At 39.1% G+C, this 22,457-nt stretch overlaps 1 protein-coding gene and 1 long non-coding RNA gene across 3 annotated transcripts in view; one reads left to right on the top strand and one right to left on the bottom strand.

The window, feature by feature from the left end:
* Window positions 1-6,465, top strand: part of LOC141983106 (uncharacterized) — a 58,014-nt gene extending 51,549 nt beyond the window's left edge. Inside the window, exon 4 of the long non-coding RNA XR_012638301.1 lies at window positions 6,191-6,465. This is a non-coding gene — a long non-coding RNA (uncharacterized LOC141983106). The remainder of the gene's footprint in view (window positions 1-6,190) is intronic.
* DGKB (diacylglycerol kinase beta) overlaps window positions 1-22,457 on the bottom strand; it is a 500,582-nt gene that overhangs the window by 226,992 nt on the left and 251,133 nt on the right. For both annotated transcript variants that reach the window (XM_074945832.1, XM_074945833.1), the window contains one exon: window positions 18,894-19,054. In XM_074945832.1, coding sequence (XP_074801933.1) covers window positions 18,894-19,054 — 161 coding nt within the window. The remainder of the gene's footprint in view (window positions 1-18,893; window positions 19,055-22,457) is intronic.

Raw genomic sequence — 22,457 nt, 5'->3', positions numbered from 1 at the left:
TATGCTTAGAAATATTGCCTTCTCCAAATTCCAAACAGCATAGTGATAACAATTCCACACTGACAGGGATTTTTATGACCTTTCCCCAGTGTTTAAGCTATGATGGGATGAGGGCTTGTGCACATACCCTCTTCATGGGTCGGGGGTAAGCAATCAGCAAAATCTTTTGCCCACTGGTGTTCCACAATCATTTGTCTGGGTCTATAAGGCTTCTTTTGTTGGGGAGGAGATGACATCTCTTGTGGTAAACTAGTATTTCATTCTTGGTAATGCTTCTCCCCAGACTGTGGGGTGTTACTGTTTTAGCAAACACTTTTATAGTCACAGAATAAACTGTTAAATATAACCTTATAACATGGGACACAGATATTATAAGTAAGATTAATGCATGCAACATTCTACAAGCACTTCATAAAGTCTAAACACTAAACACATTCTTTTAACTCTAATATCTATTTTAAAAATACTAACACACAGGTGAGCCAGACTGGTTTCCAGTTATGAGTTTCTCAGTGTTCAGTGAGGACCAGTGACCTTGACATGAGCTGGAACCTGGTCTGCCAGCATCATAGCCACTATCAGAAATCTTCTCTCTGAGTAGATACGTATAGACTGATTAAGTCACCTCTTTGCGGTCTCTTCAATAAACTAATTAGATTGAGATTCTGAAGTCTCTCACTGTAAAACAGGTTCCCCAGACCCTGAAGCATTCCTGTAGCTCTTTTCTGAAACATTTCCAATTTTTCAACATTGTTTTTGAAATGTGGACACCAGAACTGGCCACAGTATTCCAACACCTACTCAGTATTCCCATTTGTAAATCCATGGATCACATCAGCCTTCTTAAAAGTAAGAGCAGACTGAGAGCTCGTATTCAGATAGTCATCCACCATGGTCCCCAAGTCTTTTTCAAAGTCACTTCTTTGGGGGATACAGGCCTCTGTCCTGTAAGTATAATTTACATTGTTCCTAGATGTATGCAATTGCATTTGGCAATATTAAAACAGAGAATTCTGTTTCTTAGAGTGTGATAAAATTTGTTCTTGCTGAGAAGAAGAGGGCAAGGTGGTGGGCAAGAGGGCTCAGAAGAAGAGGGTAAGGGAATCCACTGGAAGAACATCAGTTATTTGTTAAGCACTCTTTACTTATTCTCTGAGAATTGGCTCACACAGATTTCCACTGCTGGGTGATAAGCAAGCACTGCTAGTTTTAAGAAAGGCTAGGGTGTACACTAACTAACTAACTAACGATTGCATCACACTCCAAAATTGCACTTTCCTCCTCAATTCTGTGACAAAAAAATAGTGCTGTGTAAAGATATGATCAGAGGTCACAGCTTTACATATTCCATCTAATAGGACACTTCTTAAGCAAGCCACAGAAACTGCTCAAGCTCCAATTGAATATGCCTGTAATCCTACCAGACAGCCACCCTGGATAACTCATAGCAAAAATTAGTTCTATCCATTTGGAATAAACAATCGTAACAAACAGATAAGAATTCACCCACCAAAAAATGGAATGTAGAAGAAGCTTCCAGAGTATAATCCAGAAGCAGCCCAGTCCAGAAGACAAGGCACTGGATTAGTGTGAAAATGAAAGAGATACTGTGTAGGACATGGAGAGGAAGAATAGGGCAGTTAAAGGAAGGAGGAGGTTAAAGTATGGTCTACATATATAAATTGCACTGATTTAACTAAATTGGTTTAATTAGAATTAGTACACCTTGCTTGTGTGGGAATCTTTAAAGGGGTCTAAGAGTAGCTAAAATTGATTTAGCTTAACTTGCTTATGGTAAAAACTAGTTTAGACACTTTTAAACTGAGCCAAGTGTCTATATGAAGCAGTGGACCTGATTTAGTTAAATCTATTTAGAAAATGATTTAGTTACATAGGTACAACTTATGTGCATAGACCAACCCAATGTGAAATACTAAGCAAAGGAGAGAGAGAGAGAGGTGAAGATGAAGTCAAAATGAATGTAGGTTATGAAATGAATGAAGTGGAAGGAAATAGAGGGAATGAGTGAATGAAGGAGTAGACAGAATGGGGATACAGACAGAATAAGAGAGGAAGAGGTTGCACTCATGGATTTTAAATGTGCATTTGAGCAGCCATTCATTCTCCAAACAAACAAAAATAAAACAAACACTGACAGGAGCAGTTAAAAAAAAAAAGAAAAAGAAAAAGAGAAAGAAAGAAAAGGGGAGGTTTGTAAATTGTATTTTAAAAAGCAACTCTCTGAGCCTTGCTCTGGCAAATCTCCCATTAATTTTTGCCTGCGTAAGGAGTGAGCCTCTAATTTGGATCTAAGAGTGGAAATTTACTAATTCTTCCCATGTAGCATCTCACTGAAATATTGTAAGAAAAGATGCTTATTATGATCTTTCAGTAAGATGCCAGGTGGTAGCACTTATAACCTCTTGCTGTGGGAGTGGGAAAGAGATTTATTTTTATTATTTATGAGTATAGGTTTTTTATTTCTCTTTCTTTTAAAGGGATAACTAGTAGCATGAATGTAACTCTGAATAAAGAGGCATGAGGTGCATACATTTCATCAATTTCAAAATGAATCAAGGTAAGGTAGCTATCGTTATGCAATCATTTTCACCAGGGCTCCAAATCATTAGCCAAATTATTCTCCCTGTTATCAACATGTCATTGAAAATTGGTCCTCCGTAGTTAAAATCATCAGGAGTAAAACTGCTGCTCCATGCTTATGAATTAATCTCACTTCTCATTGTAAGTCTAGTTTTAAAACCTCATCCATAACTTCCACAAAAAAGAAAATGACCTCCCTGAAATGTTCCATGTCACACAGAATTTTTACTTAGAAGTTTAGTAAAAGTGAGAAAAGGGGTTTTAAAGCTAAGGGACAAACTTTTCAAATTTGGGTGTCTAAAGTTAGCACATAAATCTAAATTGCCTGAAATCATTGGGAATCACAGGCACTCAGCATCTCCATAAAAAACAAGCTGAGAATGCAGTTAGGAAAATTTTGGCCATGGTGTTTTCAAATTTTACCTACAGTTCACTTACTATATTTTCTCCTCACCATCTCCCCAAAATGGCTTAGCCTAGAAACCTCAAACTTCTTTTGAGGCACTTGGTGAGAAGTGTCTTTTGTAATTTTATTTTTCCCTTTTCTTTGGCAGCGGTGTGCGACTAGGGAAAAGAAGAGGCATTACAAAGGTATATACTATAGAGCTATATAAAATATAAAACCCACACAGTGGTAAGAAAGGAAGGTTTTAGTTAGTACAGCAGGTATGTAGACATAGAAGGCACACAAACACCATCACAAAATATTTGGCTCTGATATAGAGCTTTTGATTTCAAAGATTTCAAAGTGTTTTGCAAAGGAAGGTAAAGCTTATTAATTCCATTTTACAACTATTGGAAGAACCCTATTCCTTGAAAGGGGAACCAGTATTGTCTACTGGACAAAGCACTGAACTAGGACATAGAAAACCTGGGTTCTATTCCCAGCTCTCACACTGGCTTGCTAGATGACCTTGTGGAAGTCACTTAATCTCTCAGTAAAATGGGTATACTGATCTTTCTTTCCTGTGTAAAGCGCTTTGAGACCTATAGATGAGTAAGGGCTAGGTATGATTACTAATTAAACCCCACTGGACACTACAATGTCTAAAACTGAACAGATAAGGAATCCAAACCTGTTTCCCATTGTCACATAATCCTTCCACTCTCTCACCTTACCCATGATACAGCTCTAGGGTTCCCATGGCACCAGGAGACCAGGTCCTCTAGAGCAGTGAGTCATTTTTGTATTACCTCCCCAGTGTAAATCTGGCCCTAAAACAAGCTTAAGCAGACCGGGGAGGATCACTGCAGCATAAGGGTGATCTTCTGGTAATGTAGAGCTGAATCAGGGAATCATTTGCCTTTCTTACTTTCTGCTGAAGGTGTGGTCAGAGGAAAAGGCAGATGCATTTGTGGCCCTCTGTAGCCTTTGCAACCTATCGTAAGAAACAGTAGCCCCCGTTGCTCTAGCATAGCATGTGGGGGACTGCCCTGCACAGAGCAGCAAATCAGGTAACTCCAAATGTGAGCTTTAAGCACCCATCACCCACCACTGCCTTGTGCTCTGTGCACTTGAGTCATAGATGAGGATCTGACTTAGGTTTGAAGGACATATATCCACACCGTGTAGAGGTCAAGCACAGGAGTTTATTACTTACAGCGCTGACGGAGTGTCACCTTGTTTGTTAGGCTCAGAGATACTGTTAATCAATTGATTACAATGGAATATATGGATTTTTTATGGGCAGGGAAAGTGACGGGCTAGGCAGTCCCACACCCCCGGATAGGTTTAGCTGCAAGACATGATAGCACAGTAGCCAGTGGTCAAAAGGTTACATGGTCTTAATGTTAACAAATTAACATTTAGCATTTTAATTAGTACTTTAATAAATGTATTAGTATAGAATATATGTTGAATTTAATTTTGGGTTTATAGGAATGAAGTAGCTCCTTTGATTGTTTAACAGATACATATCTAGGGGTAAAAGCAAAGAAACAGTGAAAGTATATGGCAATAAAGATTGTCTTTCAAGTTGCTTATTTGTGTTTTAAGGCAGGCATTGGTTCCTGGGAAAGGGAGGTGAGAGGAGGCCATATCTTATGCTGACATTTTCCAATCTTTTCATAAATTCAAGGTTGGATGTGTGGGAAGAACTTCTCCCTACAGAAGAAACTAACACAACAGAAACAGGGCTTCTTTGTTCTATTTGCAACTTTGAATAAGTCACAATTATTGCCCCCAACATCTGACCAGGTTTTGCTGACCAGGCATAGCTTAACAAAAACAAGGTTATCTTTGCTTTCTCTTAGCTAATTACCATTTGCTAGGCCTCTCACCTCTTGACCAAACTCTGGACTTTGGGCCTGTACACAAATCCATATACCAGGTTATTACATCAGCAATGGCTTTTAACCCTTCAGGTTCTACAGTCATTTGTTTCCCAACACACTTTTGCATGGGAGAGGAATGTAAGGCCCACTACCATCGAATCAAACATTGAAAATACTGTACATTCAACATGAGTAGCAATTTTTAATATCTGAAGTGGTATGTATCTCTTCCATGGGATTTGTCTGGGTGATGGATTAAGTTACATTGTAAGACTCAGCTTCAAACATTATCTCATACAATTAGCCAGACATAATTAGACAGTAAAGTGAGAGGTTATTAGTAGACATTCACTGATCTTGTTCATCTGGTAACCTGTGCAGTTTCCCATAAGGCAGAGGCCAAAATGGACTACAGCATTTTATTTGACTAGCATTTGTGAATTCATGTATCATTATCTAAATATTACCTTTGATTGAGATCTCATTTAAGGTCTCTCGGTCTCATATCAAAATGTCAATAACCCTCCTAAGTTGGGAAATGTCATCTGACGAAGGCTGTACTTATTAATCTAATAACTTCAAAAAATGATCACAGTTGCTTTCAGAAAATTATTTTTCTCATTAGACCCCCATTGTTAAGTTTATTTTTTCCCTTCAAAAATTAGTCCACATTCTTCAAAGATATATAATAACCTGAGTCTGAGAAAGCTACTTTTTGAACATATACCATAATCACCTGGACCTAGGAAACTTGTCCTGGAAATACTCTCTCCCCCACTGCCTTTAGAGGTTTAAAATAGCTTATTACTTTCAAACATTTAAAACACTTGTGGTATTTCTCTCTCTCTCGCTCTCATAACATTTTTATTTAAAACTGCAGAAATGATCGAATAGAAAAGTTATTATACTGTTACCTGTAAAATCAATAGTAAAACTCCCATTGATACAGTGGGAGTAGGAACAATTTCTAAGTCTAAGGAGAAATTTTATATTGTTACCCAACCAACAGATAGGAATCATGGGCTACAGCAGGGTCTGATGCTGGCAGAGCAACTGCCAGCTCATGCCAAAGTCACCATTGTCTCAACCGAACATTAACATATATATAGCTGGAATCTGTCCAGCTCAGGTGTGGGTTAATATTGGTAAAACAGGTACTCGAATTATAAGAAAATGTTTACTGTTTGGACTCTATCAAATGTTTGTGAGTTGCTGCCTGCATTAATCTTATTTGTAATATCTGTGTTCCATACTGTAATGCAATAATTGAACGGTTGTATTGTGAGCCTCTGTGACTGTATGACTCACCGTACAGCACAGGGACATTAATTATCACACAGAGCTGCTCTTCTACAGAAATTGTTGTGCCCCTCCTGAAAGAGGAGACTAATGGATACCAGATGGGTGTTGGGTGGATCTCACAACTGGAAACTCCCTACATCTGGATTGAGAAACCATCAACAAAATGACTAAAGACGTCTTATTGTTGTTCTGCTCCACTCCCCATGAAAAGAAGTCATGCCAGTGGGCTCCTCCCGTTAGCTGAGTTTTCAGTTCAGAGCACATGGAAGGAAAGGGACAGAAATCCCAAACCAAAGGAATTAAGGCTCTCTATGTTACTTGGATTCTGGGGGGACCGGGTGTTTCTTGGCTTAAGCAAGAGATCCCCAGCTGCTTACCGTGGGTTAGTCCTAAAGGTCATATGCAGCTTGCTGATTAGAGAAGTCTGTATTACCTTTTGAAATCTAAAACTAACTCATTTGTGCATCTGTTTGCTTGTCTTAATCCTGTAAATAACTCTAATTTCCTTTTCCTATTTATAAAATCTTAATGTAGTTTACTATATAATTGGCTACAAGTGTTGTCATTGTCTTTGGTGTGAGACCAAAAGCGCACCTGACCTGGGGTAAGTGTCTGGTCCTTTGGGATCAGGAGTAACCTGAATATTGCTGTGATTCTTCGCATAACAAGCCATCTACCACAAAGATACACTAACATGGGTGACAAGACAGACTAGAATACCTAAGGAGACTATATGTGACTCCATGTGAAGGCTGCTAAAGTGCTGGAGGAGTTTGCACTTGAGGCAGTTCGTTGCTGAAATCTGAGCTCAAAACAAATTAGAGGTTTGTGTCTCATTTTTAACAGTCTGCCCTGAGGTTGGTACTCCTGCTTGTGTGTCGCCATTGGGAGCATTACACAGGATATATTAATTTGCCTGAAGATTCCCTCTGCATTGTGGTTTATTAGGTGAGGATGCCTCCCACCTCTCCCCTACCCCATCTTAGTAGAGGTGGAGGAGGTCTACTGGTCCTACAAGGAGATGGGCTTTGTTAGATGGGAGGATGTGCCTTTGGTGTTCTGGGAGCCTGTGCCACTTCCACTTCTTGCCGAGAACCCACCTGGAGCTTGCCTGTGGGTGGGGGAAAGGCTGAAGGGGAGAGTCTCCATCTCTTTCAGTCACATATTAAGCTAGTTCACAGGAGGAGAGGTGGCTGACAAGCTCCCTCTGAGTCCTCTCCATCAGTTAAAACTCTCCTGGGCCTGTATTAGGTGCCCAAATGCTGCTGTGGACATCAGAGCTGGGCTTCAAGGCTTGCTTTGGGTCTGACCAGGAATGAGGTTCTCTCTCTAGCCAAGATTGGCAAGATATCTGGTTGTTGTTTTTTTTCCTTTCCTCTCAGAGGCCTGGTTGGTTAGGATGATGAGGATAAGGGATAGTAATGATAATTGAATAAATTAGTAAGGGGTAATATACATAGTAAGTTAGTAAGTGGTAATATATATTGAATAATAATTATTGCAACTTGTGGCAGTGATGGAAAGAAGTTTTAGATGGCCAGTTCCTGGGGTAAACCTGAGCACAAGACCCAGGTTTTGGCTGGCATGGACCCCATTAGCTTGTGGAGCACAGGGAGATCTTACATTTTTCACTGACTGGAGCACTGCTAATCTACACCCTCAACCCCTCTTGTGTGGGAAATTAGGAGGATTCAACATTAGAGCTGAATCCTGTCTTCAGTAATGTTATAAATATGTAAACAGGGAGATTTAGTTAAGGATGCCAGCTCTCATTTGTTGTGGTTGTATGGCTTAAGGCACACTGCAGCCAAACAACATATACATTACAGGGGAGGGTCTCCCACTTTCAGTGTGATTAAAGTTAATAAAGTTTGAGCCTGTTGCCTTGATTCCACCCTTGGGTCTGTGTCTTCATTCTCTTGCGTGTCCTGATCAATTGGCCCTGCCCACTGTACTGTCCTCTCCACACACGTGATGATGGTAGTAGCAGTGATGGGGGATGCTCAGATGCAAAAGCAGAGTATGATCTTTCCTTAACTGATTAAAATTCATTCTGCACCCAAGAAGTGTTGTAATTTTGGGGAGGATATGCTGTATTCTTCAGATATATTGGAGGGATTCAACCACAAAACTCAGCTCAAAGCTATCTATGGAGCTTCCATAAAACATATTTCATGATATCGTACTCGTATGGTGCCTGGCAAAGATACAGTGCTTAACCTATTTATATTATTATTCTTATATTCACATAGATTGCCCTATATTTACCTTCTTTTGACTCTTTTATGCACCTCATTCCAGCTATCCTTTTTAAAATAGTCTCTAGATTTTTTTAAAGTCAATGTAACATTGTTTAGCATAACAATTGAAATTAGCATTACATTAGTTCGACCAATCTTTGGCTGAAACTTTAAGAGTCCAAGAGTTAGAGAATACGTGTGAGAAAGAAATATATCCCTCCTCATATTTCTCTTATGCCACATAGTGGCAATGTAGACAAAGCATAGAATTACAATATATCTGACCACGCTGAGCCAAAGCATTTGCATTAGAAGCGGCTGCACTTTTGTGCATGCGGCATAATTCTGAGTGAAGCATGTCACATAATGATTATTAATACCTGAATTTTAAGTGCATGTCATAATTTTGTCATAACAAAGAAGTGTAAGTTTTGAACATATCGACAGCTAGGAGGAGGGAAATGGGAGAAGTTTTATTTAATATAACATTAAAAATAATGCATCCTTGTCACAATTAGAACCATATCTATATATCTATCTATAATTGTAACCCATTATTGGTTTTATGGACCTTTAGTCCTCCAGGAATTGTCACAAATACAAAGGATGTGATAAATTTTGCATGTGGATCTCTAGTTTAACTAAAGGAACTGTAAAATCACATACAGCAAGGCAGCTCTCTAATGACTGCGAGTCTGCAGAGTCTCCTGAGCACAACTTGTTCCAACAAGGGCCTGGAATAAATTATGTTCAGTAATTTGCCTCTAGATCCACCTGGTTCAGATGGTAGCATACAACTAACTGTTTCTTGGCTAAATCTGCCCACTTTTAGTTAAATCATGTTCCTTTTGGGATTTCGCCATAAAAATGTAGAAAACATGCAGTTCTGGAGATATGAAGAATATTTTTGTACCACTGGAACTTCAGTTAGAATGTAAACTCCTTAGCCATGTAAATAATGCAAATGTCAACAAATTCTAGGCCCTTGGAGATTTTAAGACAATAGGGTATATTTATCCCCATTCCCCCCACGTAGTATTAATAAAAAAATCAATAATATATATAATTATACATTTTGTGACATGAAAAAATCCTCACATATAAAAAATCTCCCAGGGCTAAATCTTTCTTTCTTTCTTGAATAAATTTTCTCTGTTTCCTGGTTCCCATGTCTGTTGGGTTTGTACCATTCCCAAAGTTCTGTTTTAGATGCTGTTCTCACCTATGATATCCTTTTTTTTTTTTTTTTTTTTTTTTTTTTTGAGGGCCCAGTCATGCCCATTTCAGATCTCACAGCTCTATGTCTGTTTTTTTTACCTCTTTCTCTACATGCAAAATCTCAAGCTTCTCTCTCTCTCTCTCTCTCTGGCCAGTCTGTCTCTTTCAGTTCGGTTTCTCATCTTCTATTTCATCATGACTAGCTCACTTTCTGAACACCATGCTCTTTTCTACAAACACATTGCCTTGGGCTTAATTTCTCTACTTCACCTCCATTTCCACTCATATTTTCTCCCACAATCTCTGCCTCCCTTTTCAAGGCCATTTTCTCTATTATCTGAGCCTCTTCTTACGTACAGCTCAGTGAGACTCAAGACCAAACTCCCTGCTTAACCACAATATTCCTGACCTTGATATATGCTATTGTTGGTCCTTCACTTTATCGTTCTTTTGGACTCACAAAATTCATGCCATTACTAACAAGAGGAATTATGAAATCAGCCTAAGGACTAGAGGAAGATGAAATGTCCCCTGATTTGATACAATTCCACACACTTTTCTTCTTATATATATGAAAAAAACCCAATCATACATGCCATATATGGAAGGACATCACATTTCCTTCAAGAATTACTAAGAATAACATTAACAAGAGGAATATACATCATACATTATAATAATATGAATGAAGTACTATGATAAACTGGTAATCTTTACTTAGTACATTACAAATTTCATACGGAGATAACAATACCTTACATATATAAAGAGTAATATTGTACTTAGACTAATATATATGTAAGTTAATTATGCACTACATAGCTGATTTAGTTGCATTTACCTAAGGATGTGTTCTAATCTTGTTGCAGATTAATGTCTTTAGCCATCCACTCTCATTTATCATTGTCACTTGTGACACTGTAGTTGCTGGCTAAATTGTTTTGTAACATCTAGCTTTAAAAATACAAAACAAAAAACAAAAACAAAAAATCCAAAAAACCCAACCCTGCACAATACAAAAGGACTTTGCAAGTTCCAAATTTTCTACCAACTAAATTAAAGTTAGATATAAAAAACAGTAGGAAAGCTTAGGTTTAATTTTCTACACTTCTATCCATAACATCTCTCTACATTTAATTTAATGCAATTAAATGTATCAATCATTAAATTTAATATAAACCACCTCAAAAAAATTCTATAAATTGTATTTTCAAAATTCTTTACAAGTTAAAGACAAGGATTTAGGAGTATGCTGCATGCTTTTCCAACAGTTCCACTTATAGATTTTACTAGTTATAGGAAACAACTCACCTTCTTTTCTTTGCCTCTGGGATGCGAGAATGATTTTACATGACAGGAATGAGCAACCAATGATAAAAATTGCATACATTACTCATAAATCTGAAAAGAAGAGACTTCCATTTTTTGTTCAAACTGCAAACCAATATATTAATCTACTTGTAGAAAGTTAAATAAAAACAATAATAAGCAAATATTGATAATTTCTTTAGAATACCAAGGGAAAAGTTGGTGTCAGGAACAGTTTTTTAAACTAATTCAGGATTGAGGAGTTCATGAAACAGAAAATTGCATAAAATTTAACATCTCAAAATTATGGTAAATGTGGTACATAAGTTGCAGTGTGGTGCACTGCATCACTTTCTTCTTGTCTGTTAAACCACTACAAAACAATTTTCAATGCACTGAAGCATCAAAATGTGAAGGGATGTTGACTTGTTCTTTATCTACATCACTTCTGGTTATGAGATCTTTTCCACGCATTGAGAAAAATGGTTAGGTATAACTGGTCATTTGTAAGACTGGTATTTGTAAAATTGTGGTTCTTCTGTATATTTATGTGCACATGAATGTGTGTGCGCACACACACACACAAGATGTCATATATGTATCTCTTCTGTTATTCAATTCACCTCAGTGCTAGCATGAAGGGGACCCAGGCATTATAGGCACACACTGGTCCGGTTAGCACCCCCAGTACAAACCTACAATACTTTTCAGGTAATTGTAATGTGTACGTGACAGCACACAATATGCATGCACACACAGTACTTTGGGACAGTGAGGAGAGGAATTATTGACTGTGATAGAGATTTATGAAGGACCAATGGTATGTAAATAAAAGGTGGGAAAAATTGGCAAATTTTGTGGAAGAATATCCTGCTGGCAAGAAAAATAAGCAATGGAAATGGTAGAAGTCCAACTGCTTGGGATTTTTTTTTTATAATAAACTGTACAAAAACATTAGAAAATGTGCTGTGGGGAATTATCTTCTTTTGCAAAAAGATGGACTGACAGTCTAAAAGGTCTTTACCATCCCTATCTGCTATAATGATCTGCGGTTCCATATGTTAGAAGTAGAGCTGATTAAAAACTGCCAATTTTTGTGTGTGGGAAATTTTGAAAAAAATATCCCCAGAATTTACTACATTTTTGGGGTTTCCAAAAAACACCACCACTTTTTTGGGTGGGGTGTATAAAGAGCCTTTATAGTTCATTTCTTCTTCTTGTCTGACAAAACCTAACATATTTATATAAAAAAAAATTAACCAAAAACTGAAAACGTCTACCGAAGGAATTCAGTTTTCAACTTCTGTTCTTTTCTTGTTGGGAATTTTTTTTTTTTTTGGCGTAGGTCAAAAAAGCTATTTTTTGTTAAATAAATGGAAATTGATCAGCTGTAGTGAAAAAGCCGAAGTGGAGTAAGGACAATTCATCCAACCAAACAAGTGAAATTTGTTAAATGAGTTAATCATTTTAATGGTCATATTAAACAAGCCAGTTAAAGATCAGACTAACACAACTGTGTATTTGAGGCAATCATTTCAAGGCTCTACCCGACAACAGGATCTGTATGAATGGACTCCGGGACCACATCAGAGCCCCATCTCCATCAACAAGACTCTGCATTGGTGCAAGGGGTTCACTCATGAAGATTAGGCTGCAGGATTTAGGTCTAGCATATGATTTACCCTTTACTAATATGGCACTTTTTATAAAAATCCACATTTGTTAATAGATGAACTGTTCTTTTTCTAATTTAGCTTTCTTTCTTTTTTTAATGTGAAGTGCGTTGTATCAGAGAGATAATATTGTTTATTTTGTAGTGTAATCTTCTTTCTGATAGAGAAATAATGCAAAATGTCATAGCATTCTATTAGCAACCAGTACACATTTTGGCCCTGATTCAGCAAACACTAAAGCACATGTTTATGTTCATTCCAATTCAGCAAAGCACTTAAGCACTGGCTTTAAATTAAGCATGTGCATGAATCTCACATTCATCAATGGGATTTAAGCTCACACTTGTCTAGCTTCAACTTCTAGCCATTGAATTGTGTTAGACCTTTCTCTGCTAAACTCAAGAGACCATTATCAAATATTTGTTCCCTATCTAGATACTTATAGACTCTAATCAAGTCACCCCTTAACCTTCCCTTTGTTAAACTAAATAGATTAAGCTCCTGGAGTCTACTACTACAAGGCAGGTTTTCTAATCCTTTAATCATTCTCGTGGCTCTTCTCTGTACCCTCTCCAATTTATCAACGTCCTTCTTTAACTATGAACACCAAAACTGGACACAGTGTTCCAGCATCAGTCACACCAGTGTCAAATATAAAGGCAAGAAAGCCTCTCTAACTCCTGCACAAGATTCTCCTGTTGCACAGGGAGATCATGTTCAGCTGGTTATTCTCCACCCCCCCTCAAATCTTTTTCAGTCACTGCTTCCCAGGATACAGTCCTCCATTGCCTAGTAAGTATTGCCTAGTATTTATTTGTTCCTAGATGTATACATTTACACTTAGCTATGTTAGAGTGCAAACTGTTTGTTTGTGCCTAGCTTACCAAGCGATCCAGATCGCTCTCAGTCAGTGACCTGTCATCTTCATCATTTGCCTTTCCCCCAATTTTTGTGTGATTTGCAAACTTTCAGTGATGATTTTATGCTTTCTTCCAAGTCACTGATAAAAATATTAAATAGTGTAGGCCAAGAACTGATCCCTGCTGGACCCCACTAGAAACACTCCCACTCAATGAAATTCCCTGTGTATGGTTACATTTTGAGACTTGTCAGTTACCCAGGTTTTAATCCATTTAATGTGTGCCATGTTAATTTTATATAGTTCTACTTTTTTAATCAAAATGTTGTGAGGTACCAAATCAAAAACCTTACAGATGGCTAAGTATATTACATCAACACTATTACCTTTATCAACCAAACTTGTAATATGTAACACATTTGTTTGACAGGATCTATTTTCCATGAACCCATGTCAAGACAAACCTAAAAATAATACTGTACCTGAATATTATGAGTGATAATATCGTACTTTGTAGAAATCAGTATAGTCTGAAAGAGGTAGGTGGAGTACAAGATTGAACAGTACACTGTGAGACCATTACTGTCAGCTAGATGACTATCATATTTAGACTCTGCCTTTATTGACTAAAATCTATATTAGCCCTTTGATTAAAACTCCTGTCTCTACATAAATGTCTCATAGATGTCAGCAGGAAGTCCGCATATACAACAAGAGTAAAATATGCCCCCAAGTTGTTTTAACTGAGATTTTCCTTCACTTCTGCTGAAATGAATGAAGAAAATGTAATGGAAGAGGATGCTGACAACTTAGGAGATAGTGATGGGGATAGAACCATAACTTCAACTTTATGATTATAAGAAGTAAGCAGTCATTTTTTTTTTTACATTGGCAGAATAAGAGGCTGTTAGTAACTTGCTAAAGCTGAGGAATAGTAAATCATGACTGTGCAAATATCTATTTGATAGTGCATTTGGTTGGTAATATATTATGTATCGTAAAAGTACACTTGTCTTTGTTGTGAACCTTTGCTACCTTCTGACAATTTTGCAGGAAACACATACTGATTTCAGTTCATCAACAGTACTAATATGAATGAGGCTTCCACTCATTATGATGACTTTTTTTTTCTTTTTTTTTTTTAAACAGCATGTATTACTGAGTTGTTTCTCATGGAACCTGGAGAATATTTCCAGATATTTTTGAATCTTCTCACAGCCTTACTCATATATACTTGCAATGCAGATTTTTTTGGTTGAAAACTATCCAAATTAGAATTTACTAGGATGATTAAGAGTTGTTAAGAAATCAATATTGCATGTTGTGAAAACAGAACGGGGCTAAGGTGCTTGACTAGCACAAGCACTGTTTTGGCATTAGGGCTGAGTATCTATTGGTATTAGCAAAGAAATCTGATTCAGTTTGATTGAGTACTTGCATTGCCATTTGCACATGGACCATTAGTTCTACATCTGGAGATAAAGTCACAAATTTACCAATCTTCTGCACCTATACTTACACTGGTGCTAAGTGTGTTTACAATGCCACCAAATCAGAATGGTAGCACTTAAACATTTTTGCATTGTCGCAAGGTTCCATTTGGACCTCAATATACCCTGTGTGAAAGGAAGGTAGCCGGCCCTGCATTTCAATTAAATGCAACTATATACAATGGTTGCCACTGTGCTAAGTGTGCTTTTGGAATTCCCAGTGTAAGAGTCTAATCTTAGCACAAATCTTAGCACAATTTCCTACAGTAGCATTATATACATAAATGCAAAATAAAATAACGGTGTATGAGGAGCTACAACTGAAGTCAATTGGAGCTACACAAATGCATACACTGAATTTATTCTTGTTTAGGCTGCTGTCATTTATGTCACTCTAAGAAAACCCTATTTGTTTACTTACCCACTTCTACAACTTCACATTGTTTGCATAATAAATATAAGATATCAGTGAATGCAAAATTCCCTTTGATGGTCCAACAAAACTGGATATTGCTGAAGGATACTCATTCCGGAATCAATTGTGTGTTTGAGATGGGTATGGTGATCCTTGTTCCAAAGAGGGCTGTCACCAGGAGTTCTTAGTGTTCCAACTGCTACACACATTGAGGAAGCAGAAATGTCTACTCCAAAAGTTGAAAGATCTTGGGTCAGACCCCCAAAATTATGAGATGTTAAAAATAATGTTATGTTTCTGATCTGTCTTCTGATTTCTGAACTCCCACTGCTCATCCCCAGCATGTGTGGGGTATCATAGAATCATAGAATATCAGGGTTGGAAGGGACCTCCAGAGGTCATCTAGTCCAACCCCCTGCTCAAAGCAGAACCAATCCCCAACTAAATCATCCCAGCCAGGGTAGTTACAGTGTTGCCAACTCTCCAGAATAAGGTGATTTTGGCCCTCGCTCAGGAGTTCCTGCTAGAAGACCTGAGGGAGATCAAATTACAAAAATCTGTATGAAGTGCTTCCTAATGGTGTGGGGTTTATAACTTCCCCAAAGTCCCAAAATGCCAACTAATTAATTCATAGACTAAGATCAGAAGGGACCATTATGACCGTCTAGTCTGACCTCCTGCACAACACAGGCCATGGAATCTCACCCACCAACTTCTGTAAAAAACCCCTGACTTATGTCTGAGCTAATTAAGTCCTCAAATCGTGGTTTAAAGACTTCAAGGTGCAGAGAATCCTCCAGCAAGTGACCCGTGCCCCACGCTGCAGAGGAAGGAAAAAAACCCAGGGCTTTTGCCAATCTGCCCTGGGGGAAAATTCCTTCCTGACCTCAAATATGGCGATCAGCTAAACCCTGAGCATATGGGCAAGTTTCACCAGTCAGACACCCAGGAAAGAATTCTCTGTAGTAACTCAGATCCCACCCCATCTAACATCCCATCACAGGCCATTGGGCCTATTTACCATGAATAGTTAAAGATCAATTAATTGCCAAAATTAGGCTATCCCATCATATCATCTCCTCCATAAACTTATCAAGCTTTGTCTTGAAGCCCGATATGTCTTTTGCCCCCACTGCTTCCCTTGGAAGGCTGTTCCAGAACTTCACTCCTCTGATGGTTAGAAACCTTTGTCTAATTTCAAGTCTAAACTTCCTGATGGCCAGTCTATATCCATTTGTTCTTGTGTCCACACTGGTACTGAGTTTAAATAATAATTCTCCCTCCATGGTACTTATCCCTCTGATATATTTATAGAGAGCAGTCATATCTCCTCTCAGCCTTCTTTTGGTTAGGCTAAACAAGCCAAGCTCTTTGAGTCTCCTTTCATAAGACAGGTTTTCCATTCCTTGGATCATCCAATGACACTCCACAGGCTTATATCTGCCCATCCCCCAACCCCATATCAATTAATGATAACTCCCCGCCCATATCGATACTGTACCCCTTCGGAGCTCCATCAATTAATTTGTGTGTCCCCAGCCCCACATCAACTTTGCCCATCCATCCTCACATCAATTCTGCACCCCCTGCCAACCCCCCACCATCTGTTCCTTGCTGCCTCCACATACCTTCGCTCCCCTACAGCTCCAGGAGCTCTTTAGGCCAAGTCTATACTATATACTTACATCAGGACAACTATGTCGCTTGTGAAAAATCCACACCCCGAGCAACGCAGTTAAACCAACACAACCCTTGGTGTAGACAGCGTATGTCAACAGGAGAGCCCCCCTGCCCTGCCCCGGTCAACATAGCTACCGCCTCTCGTGGAGGTGGATTAACTATGCCAACAGAAGCAGCTCTCCCATCGCCATAGCAGTGTCTTCACTATCCCCAGCCCCAGCCCTGGAGGAGACCATTTCCAGGAGCTCTTTAACTCCCAGCCCCAAACCTGGGGCAGAGAAACTCCAGAAGTGGCTCCTTCTACTCCTTCCCAGGCCTGATGTTGAAGGATTAAAGGAGGAGAGAGGAGGAGCTGACCCACTTTCCACAAGAGGGAAGAGGGGAGAAGGGTGCAGAGCCACCCTGAGCTGCTGGGATCTTTTCTGCTGTCTCCTGTGAAAATGGTATGCATTCAGTGTTCAGGCTTGAAAAGAGAAAAAGCCAAGACAGTGCAGCATTCAGACTTGTTTCTTTCCTCCACATGTGCTATTCCCTCTCATCAAGCATTTCCTGAAAGTAGAGTTCTAAGTTCCTATACATAATCACACTATATCACCCTTAATTGGGAAGCTGTTTATCTTAATATCCCTTTTGTCACATTTATATGAGGTAGCAAAATTAAACATGAATAGCATAACCTGCTTACATACTTAACATTCTCTTCTGTCCCTATGATGGGGTGGATAAACACCGCACCAGGGTGGAAGGGGTTAAGGAGCTGATTTGGGCTGGAGCAGCACTGCTCCTCAGTAGTGGGGAGCCCTAGGAAGGGAGCCAGCTGTTGAGCTTCTGAGTCCCAGGAAGAGGCCTGGTAGCTAGCAGAGCCTCTGCCCTCACAGAAACAGAACACAGATCCCCTGTGCTAAAAAGGGGAGACCCAGAAAATTTGAGAGCAGATTGTGGACCATCCAGGGCTCCTCTGAAGAAAGAAAGGCCAAATATCCTGGGTCACTTATCAGGGAAGCTGTTGCATTATCCAAATAATGGATAACTTTGCCACCTGGACTGACATTCATTTAAAACACTGTGAAGATGTGGGAAAAGTCAGACTTAGCAGTGCCTGTACTAAGAATGAACCTTTCAGAACAACGCATACCACCTACTGGTGATCCAATAAACCTAGGGACCAAATCCTACTTTCAATAAAGCCAATGGCGATCTCTCTCCCCCACCCCACCCCCCAGCTTTGACTCCCATGGAGCAGAAACAGGCCACAATGTGGAAGAAATGAAGAGTTGTGCAAAGTACTTTCCAGAATGGAAGATTCTGTGAATTCACATGTATGGGATTGAACCAAAAAGATTCTCTTTATTTGAGAACTACACTGATGATCTGATAGCAGAGTAAAGGAGAGGGAAGGGGAAGAAGCAGCATACTTAAAGAAGTACTAATGAACCCCTCCCCCCCACTGTTCTTCAGTATGATTTTGAATGTGTGAATATTAACAGACTAGGTGACTAAGAGGGGTTAATAATGCTTAGTCTTCTTTTATATTTTATGGGGTCTTTATAGTGACACTCCTAATTTAGAACTGCAGCTGCTCATCACACCATTAAGAACAACATGACTTTCTCCTCTATACATAGGTGGGTGGAAGATTCTGAAAAATAATTCTAGTTTGAATGTGAAAGTAAATTTATGCAAATCGTCGTCAGTCACCTATGTATTCATTTGACTAGCAAAATGACATCATAAATGATCTCTAGCCAGTCATTCTTCACTCTGAGACACGCATGCATACATTTATTCCGAACAGAAAAAAATATCACTGAAGGCTAAGCATGACTTTCTTACCACGCCAATAGAAAAGTAATTATTGATGATGCTGTAAGGCACTGGATCGCCTTTCTCATCTTTATCATTGGGTATGACTTCAAATTTCCATCTGTCCAGCAAGATCTCTGTGCTGTTCTCAATGTCTTTCAAGATCTTCATCAGATTCTCACCTTCATATCCTAGCAAAGGGTGAACATGATGATTTTTAATAAATGTGACAAACTCTGCTGATGTTACCCCCATTCCTAGTTAGGAAAATTTTATCTGCACATATAAAACCTGAAGCACAGAATTATATTTTTCTCCATTACCAACCTTCCAGTAACTATAATTAACGGAAATGTAAATACAATGCTAACTTCTGCACTCAGCCATATCAATATAAACTTAAAATGACTTCACTGATTTCAATAGACTTTGGATTTACACTCAGTGTAACTGTGAGCAGATTTGATCTACTAACTGGAATTTTCCAGCAGTTACCTGATTGTATTCAGACACCACCAAGCTAAACTTTGTAGCTGTTTATGCTATACAGTGAATGTTAACATGTAAAATACTTTCATTTCAAAATATACGTACAGAGGTTAAAAGAGCAGAGGCAGTGCCCTAAGAAAGTATGACAGTATGCTGAGGAGTTAAAACTTCTGTTCATGTGTCTATCACTTTTGTCAAAGTTTCCAAAGAGATTTGTGGTAACACAACCAAATGCCTGGAAACCATTCCGAACTGAGAAGGATAGTGATCAGCAGATTAACTGGTTTTCCATATTTTGATTACAGTCTGGAAAGTTCATCCAGACATTGAGTCACTTCGCTGTTGGTGTGCTCAGCTTTTGACAGCAGCAATACAAGTCCCTGTGTGTTTTCTAAATAGAAATCTGTGTTTTCTAAATAGAAATTATAGCAGTGATTTTTCACGAACATAGGGTTACTTAGCATAACCCTAATAAAGCGTGGTGTTAGTATAATAAATGAAGTATGGTGCATCCACTTTTATTCTATGCATCCTCCCTTCCTCTTCCCAATGGGCACATACCTTAGGCCTGATCCTGTGGATATAGAAGACTACTCCTATGAGTAGACCACTTGCCTGGCACTTCTGGTAACTAAATAGGCCCTCCACTAGAATACTGACTGCACCATACATTGTATTGGGTAGAAATGGACTTAATTACCATCTGCAGAGCCCCAAGAAGCTACACCCTGCACAACAGGAAAAGGGGACTTCATTGACCAACCTCATATGTTGTTCAGACAAAATGGCTGTGCAGCAGCAACCCTAGATCCATAGATTTACTCCTTCTCCAAAGCAAGATTAAGTGCACGTAGACAAGAGTATGTCCATGCTGGTTCACCACCGTTTTCAGCAGTAAAAATGTATGTCCAAACCAAGCAATGGGTCTACTTGCTGTTAAAGGTATGGTAGAGGGTGACGAGTACCAACAGTTATTTTTATCTCTGCAAATACATCAGATCTGAGACTCCCATTAGTTTTAAAACCAAGTAGGTGTGAATGTTTTGAACCAATCTGCAGATAGTAGTTGCCATGAACACAGGCAACCACATCCGTTGATTGGTGCAAAGTCCAACAGTTGCAATGAGTGTGTCCAAAGCCATTCAAACCCCTCCTAGACTCTTTCAATTGTGATCTACATTGGTATGTAGTGGCATAGCTATATATTGCCACCCTCCACATACAGCAGCAGTGCATCTGATTCTCTGAGTACCACAGTTACTTGTTTCACTATTTATACTCCATGCCAGGAGTCTGTATCTTTGAGAAGGGAAAATCACTCACTGGAAATTCAGTTTGCAGAGGTCTCATCTTTTCTCCCATCCTATGGATGGTTCAGAAAATCAGTGTTATGGTGCTGTTTACCAGGAAGCTAGGAGGCAAAGAATAGTGAAAGACCGAGAATAAAGAGCACTGACTCTTCCCACCATCTGATCAGTAAATTTCAAACTGATATCTCTCAGTCCAGATGGGATAACTCAGAACAAGGGAAAAGAGAGAAGGTTGCTGGATGGGAGAAGAGGAGGGAACTTGACAAATTTAATCACAAGTGAGTAATTTCCCATTGTTATTTGTCCCCATCTTCTCCCATCTTGCAGGAGATTCCAGATAATCATCAGACATAGCACATGGATGCGTCAGAGGGGGTTGGTTTGGGGAGCCTTACAAGCTAAGTTTGCCTCTGCTGTTAATGTTCTCCTAGTAGAAGGCACTCACACTCTGGTGATGGGTATCTAAGATAGACAGTATATGATTAAAGTGGAAAGCAAGAACCATGTAATGGCCTTGCACATTTCCACTGAAATTATGTTGGCCTTTTCAGCACAGGAGGAAGAAATATACCCAGAGTACATTGGGCTTTCACTGGCAGAGGTGGAGTCTTCCCCATTTACAAATCAGATTAATAATTGACTTTAGTCAACAACTGACAGCTGCATGGAAGCCAGAGACCTATGCCTTGGTTCATGGGAATGGACAGACTCTTCACCCTTCTCATGGGCTGTATATGGTGCAGGTAAAATCTAGGGACTCTTTTTACATCCAGAAAAAGTTTCTTCTCAAAGGAATTGGAGGGATTCAAACAGAGGGTTGGCAAGACCACAGACTCATTCATGTGGAATTCCAAAATCGATCTAGAGCTAGTGACAACTGGACAGTGATAATTAGGAAGTACAATAATTATCCAATACGCTGAACAGGGGTATAACAATTAATAGAGCCACTTTCACAGTCAACAAATGCAAGAAAACTTTTCATGCATATCCCAATTCTGGACCACAGTTGGCAAGTCTCATTGAGCGCTAACATTTCTGAAAACTAGTTCCCATAAGAAGAGGGCATTTTTAAAAATGGAGGCATCAGTATGGCATGAAAAATCCCATTTAACTCTGGCCAAGATAGCTGAAACCTGAATACAGAGAGGGGAATTTCAGGCACTGATGACCTCAGATACAAGAATACAGATACAAGAAACTGTGAGACTTTTTGAACAAAAAGCTTGAAGGTGTGGTATGCCTGCATGCACAGCAATTAAAAAAGGCCATCAAGACCCATGATTAATGTTCTTGATCAATGGCTTGCAGGTATTAAAGTCAATATACTTCCTTTCTCTATGAACTTGTTTCATTCATCCTCCAGGCCATAAAGTAGAGGAAGATAGAGTTGAGGTAGGGGACTAGGCCTTGGAAGAGGAAATCAGGGCAGATTGAAAGGGTCCACATGTGCACCATCACTAGATCCAGGGACTTGGAGGGCAGAATCTACAAGGCCAGGTTGGGAAAAACCTGAATAGCGACTGCCTTGTCCACTCTAAACTCTGATCTTGCATAACTTCCAGGGAATTAAAGGGAGTTTAGGAAAGGGATAAACTCTTTTTACCTGTCCCACAGAAGGGATCCCAGTAAGAGGGTGTAAGGCCTAAGACCAGAATACTTGTCATGGAATCTGGAGACAGATCAAAACACTGAAAAAGATCCTTACAGATGGCATAAAAAGAAAGGATGCCTCTTAATTTAACTTCCTTTCCCCAAGGATAAGGGAACAGAAGTCTAAACTGGATCCCCTTTC

This window comes from Natator depressus, chromosome 2 (genome assembly GCF_965152275.1).
Source record: "Natator depressus isolate rNatDep1 chromosome 2, rNatDep2.hap1, whole genome shotgun sequence".
In the NCBI taxonomy this organism is placed as follows: domain Eukaryota; kingdom Metazoa; phylum Chordata; order Testudines; family Cheloniidae; genus Natator; species Natator depressus.
The sequence above is the reverse complement of the archived record's forward strand: the minus strand, read 5'-3'. Positions and strand labels throughout refer to the sequence as shown.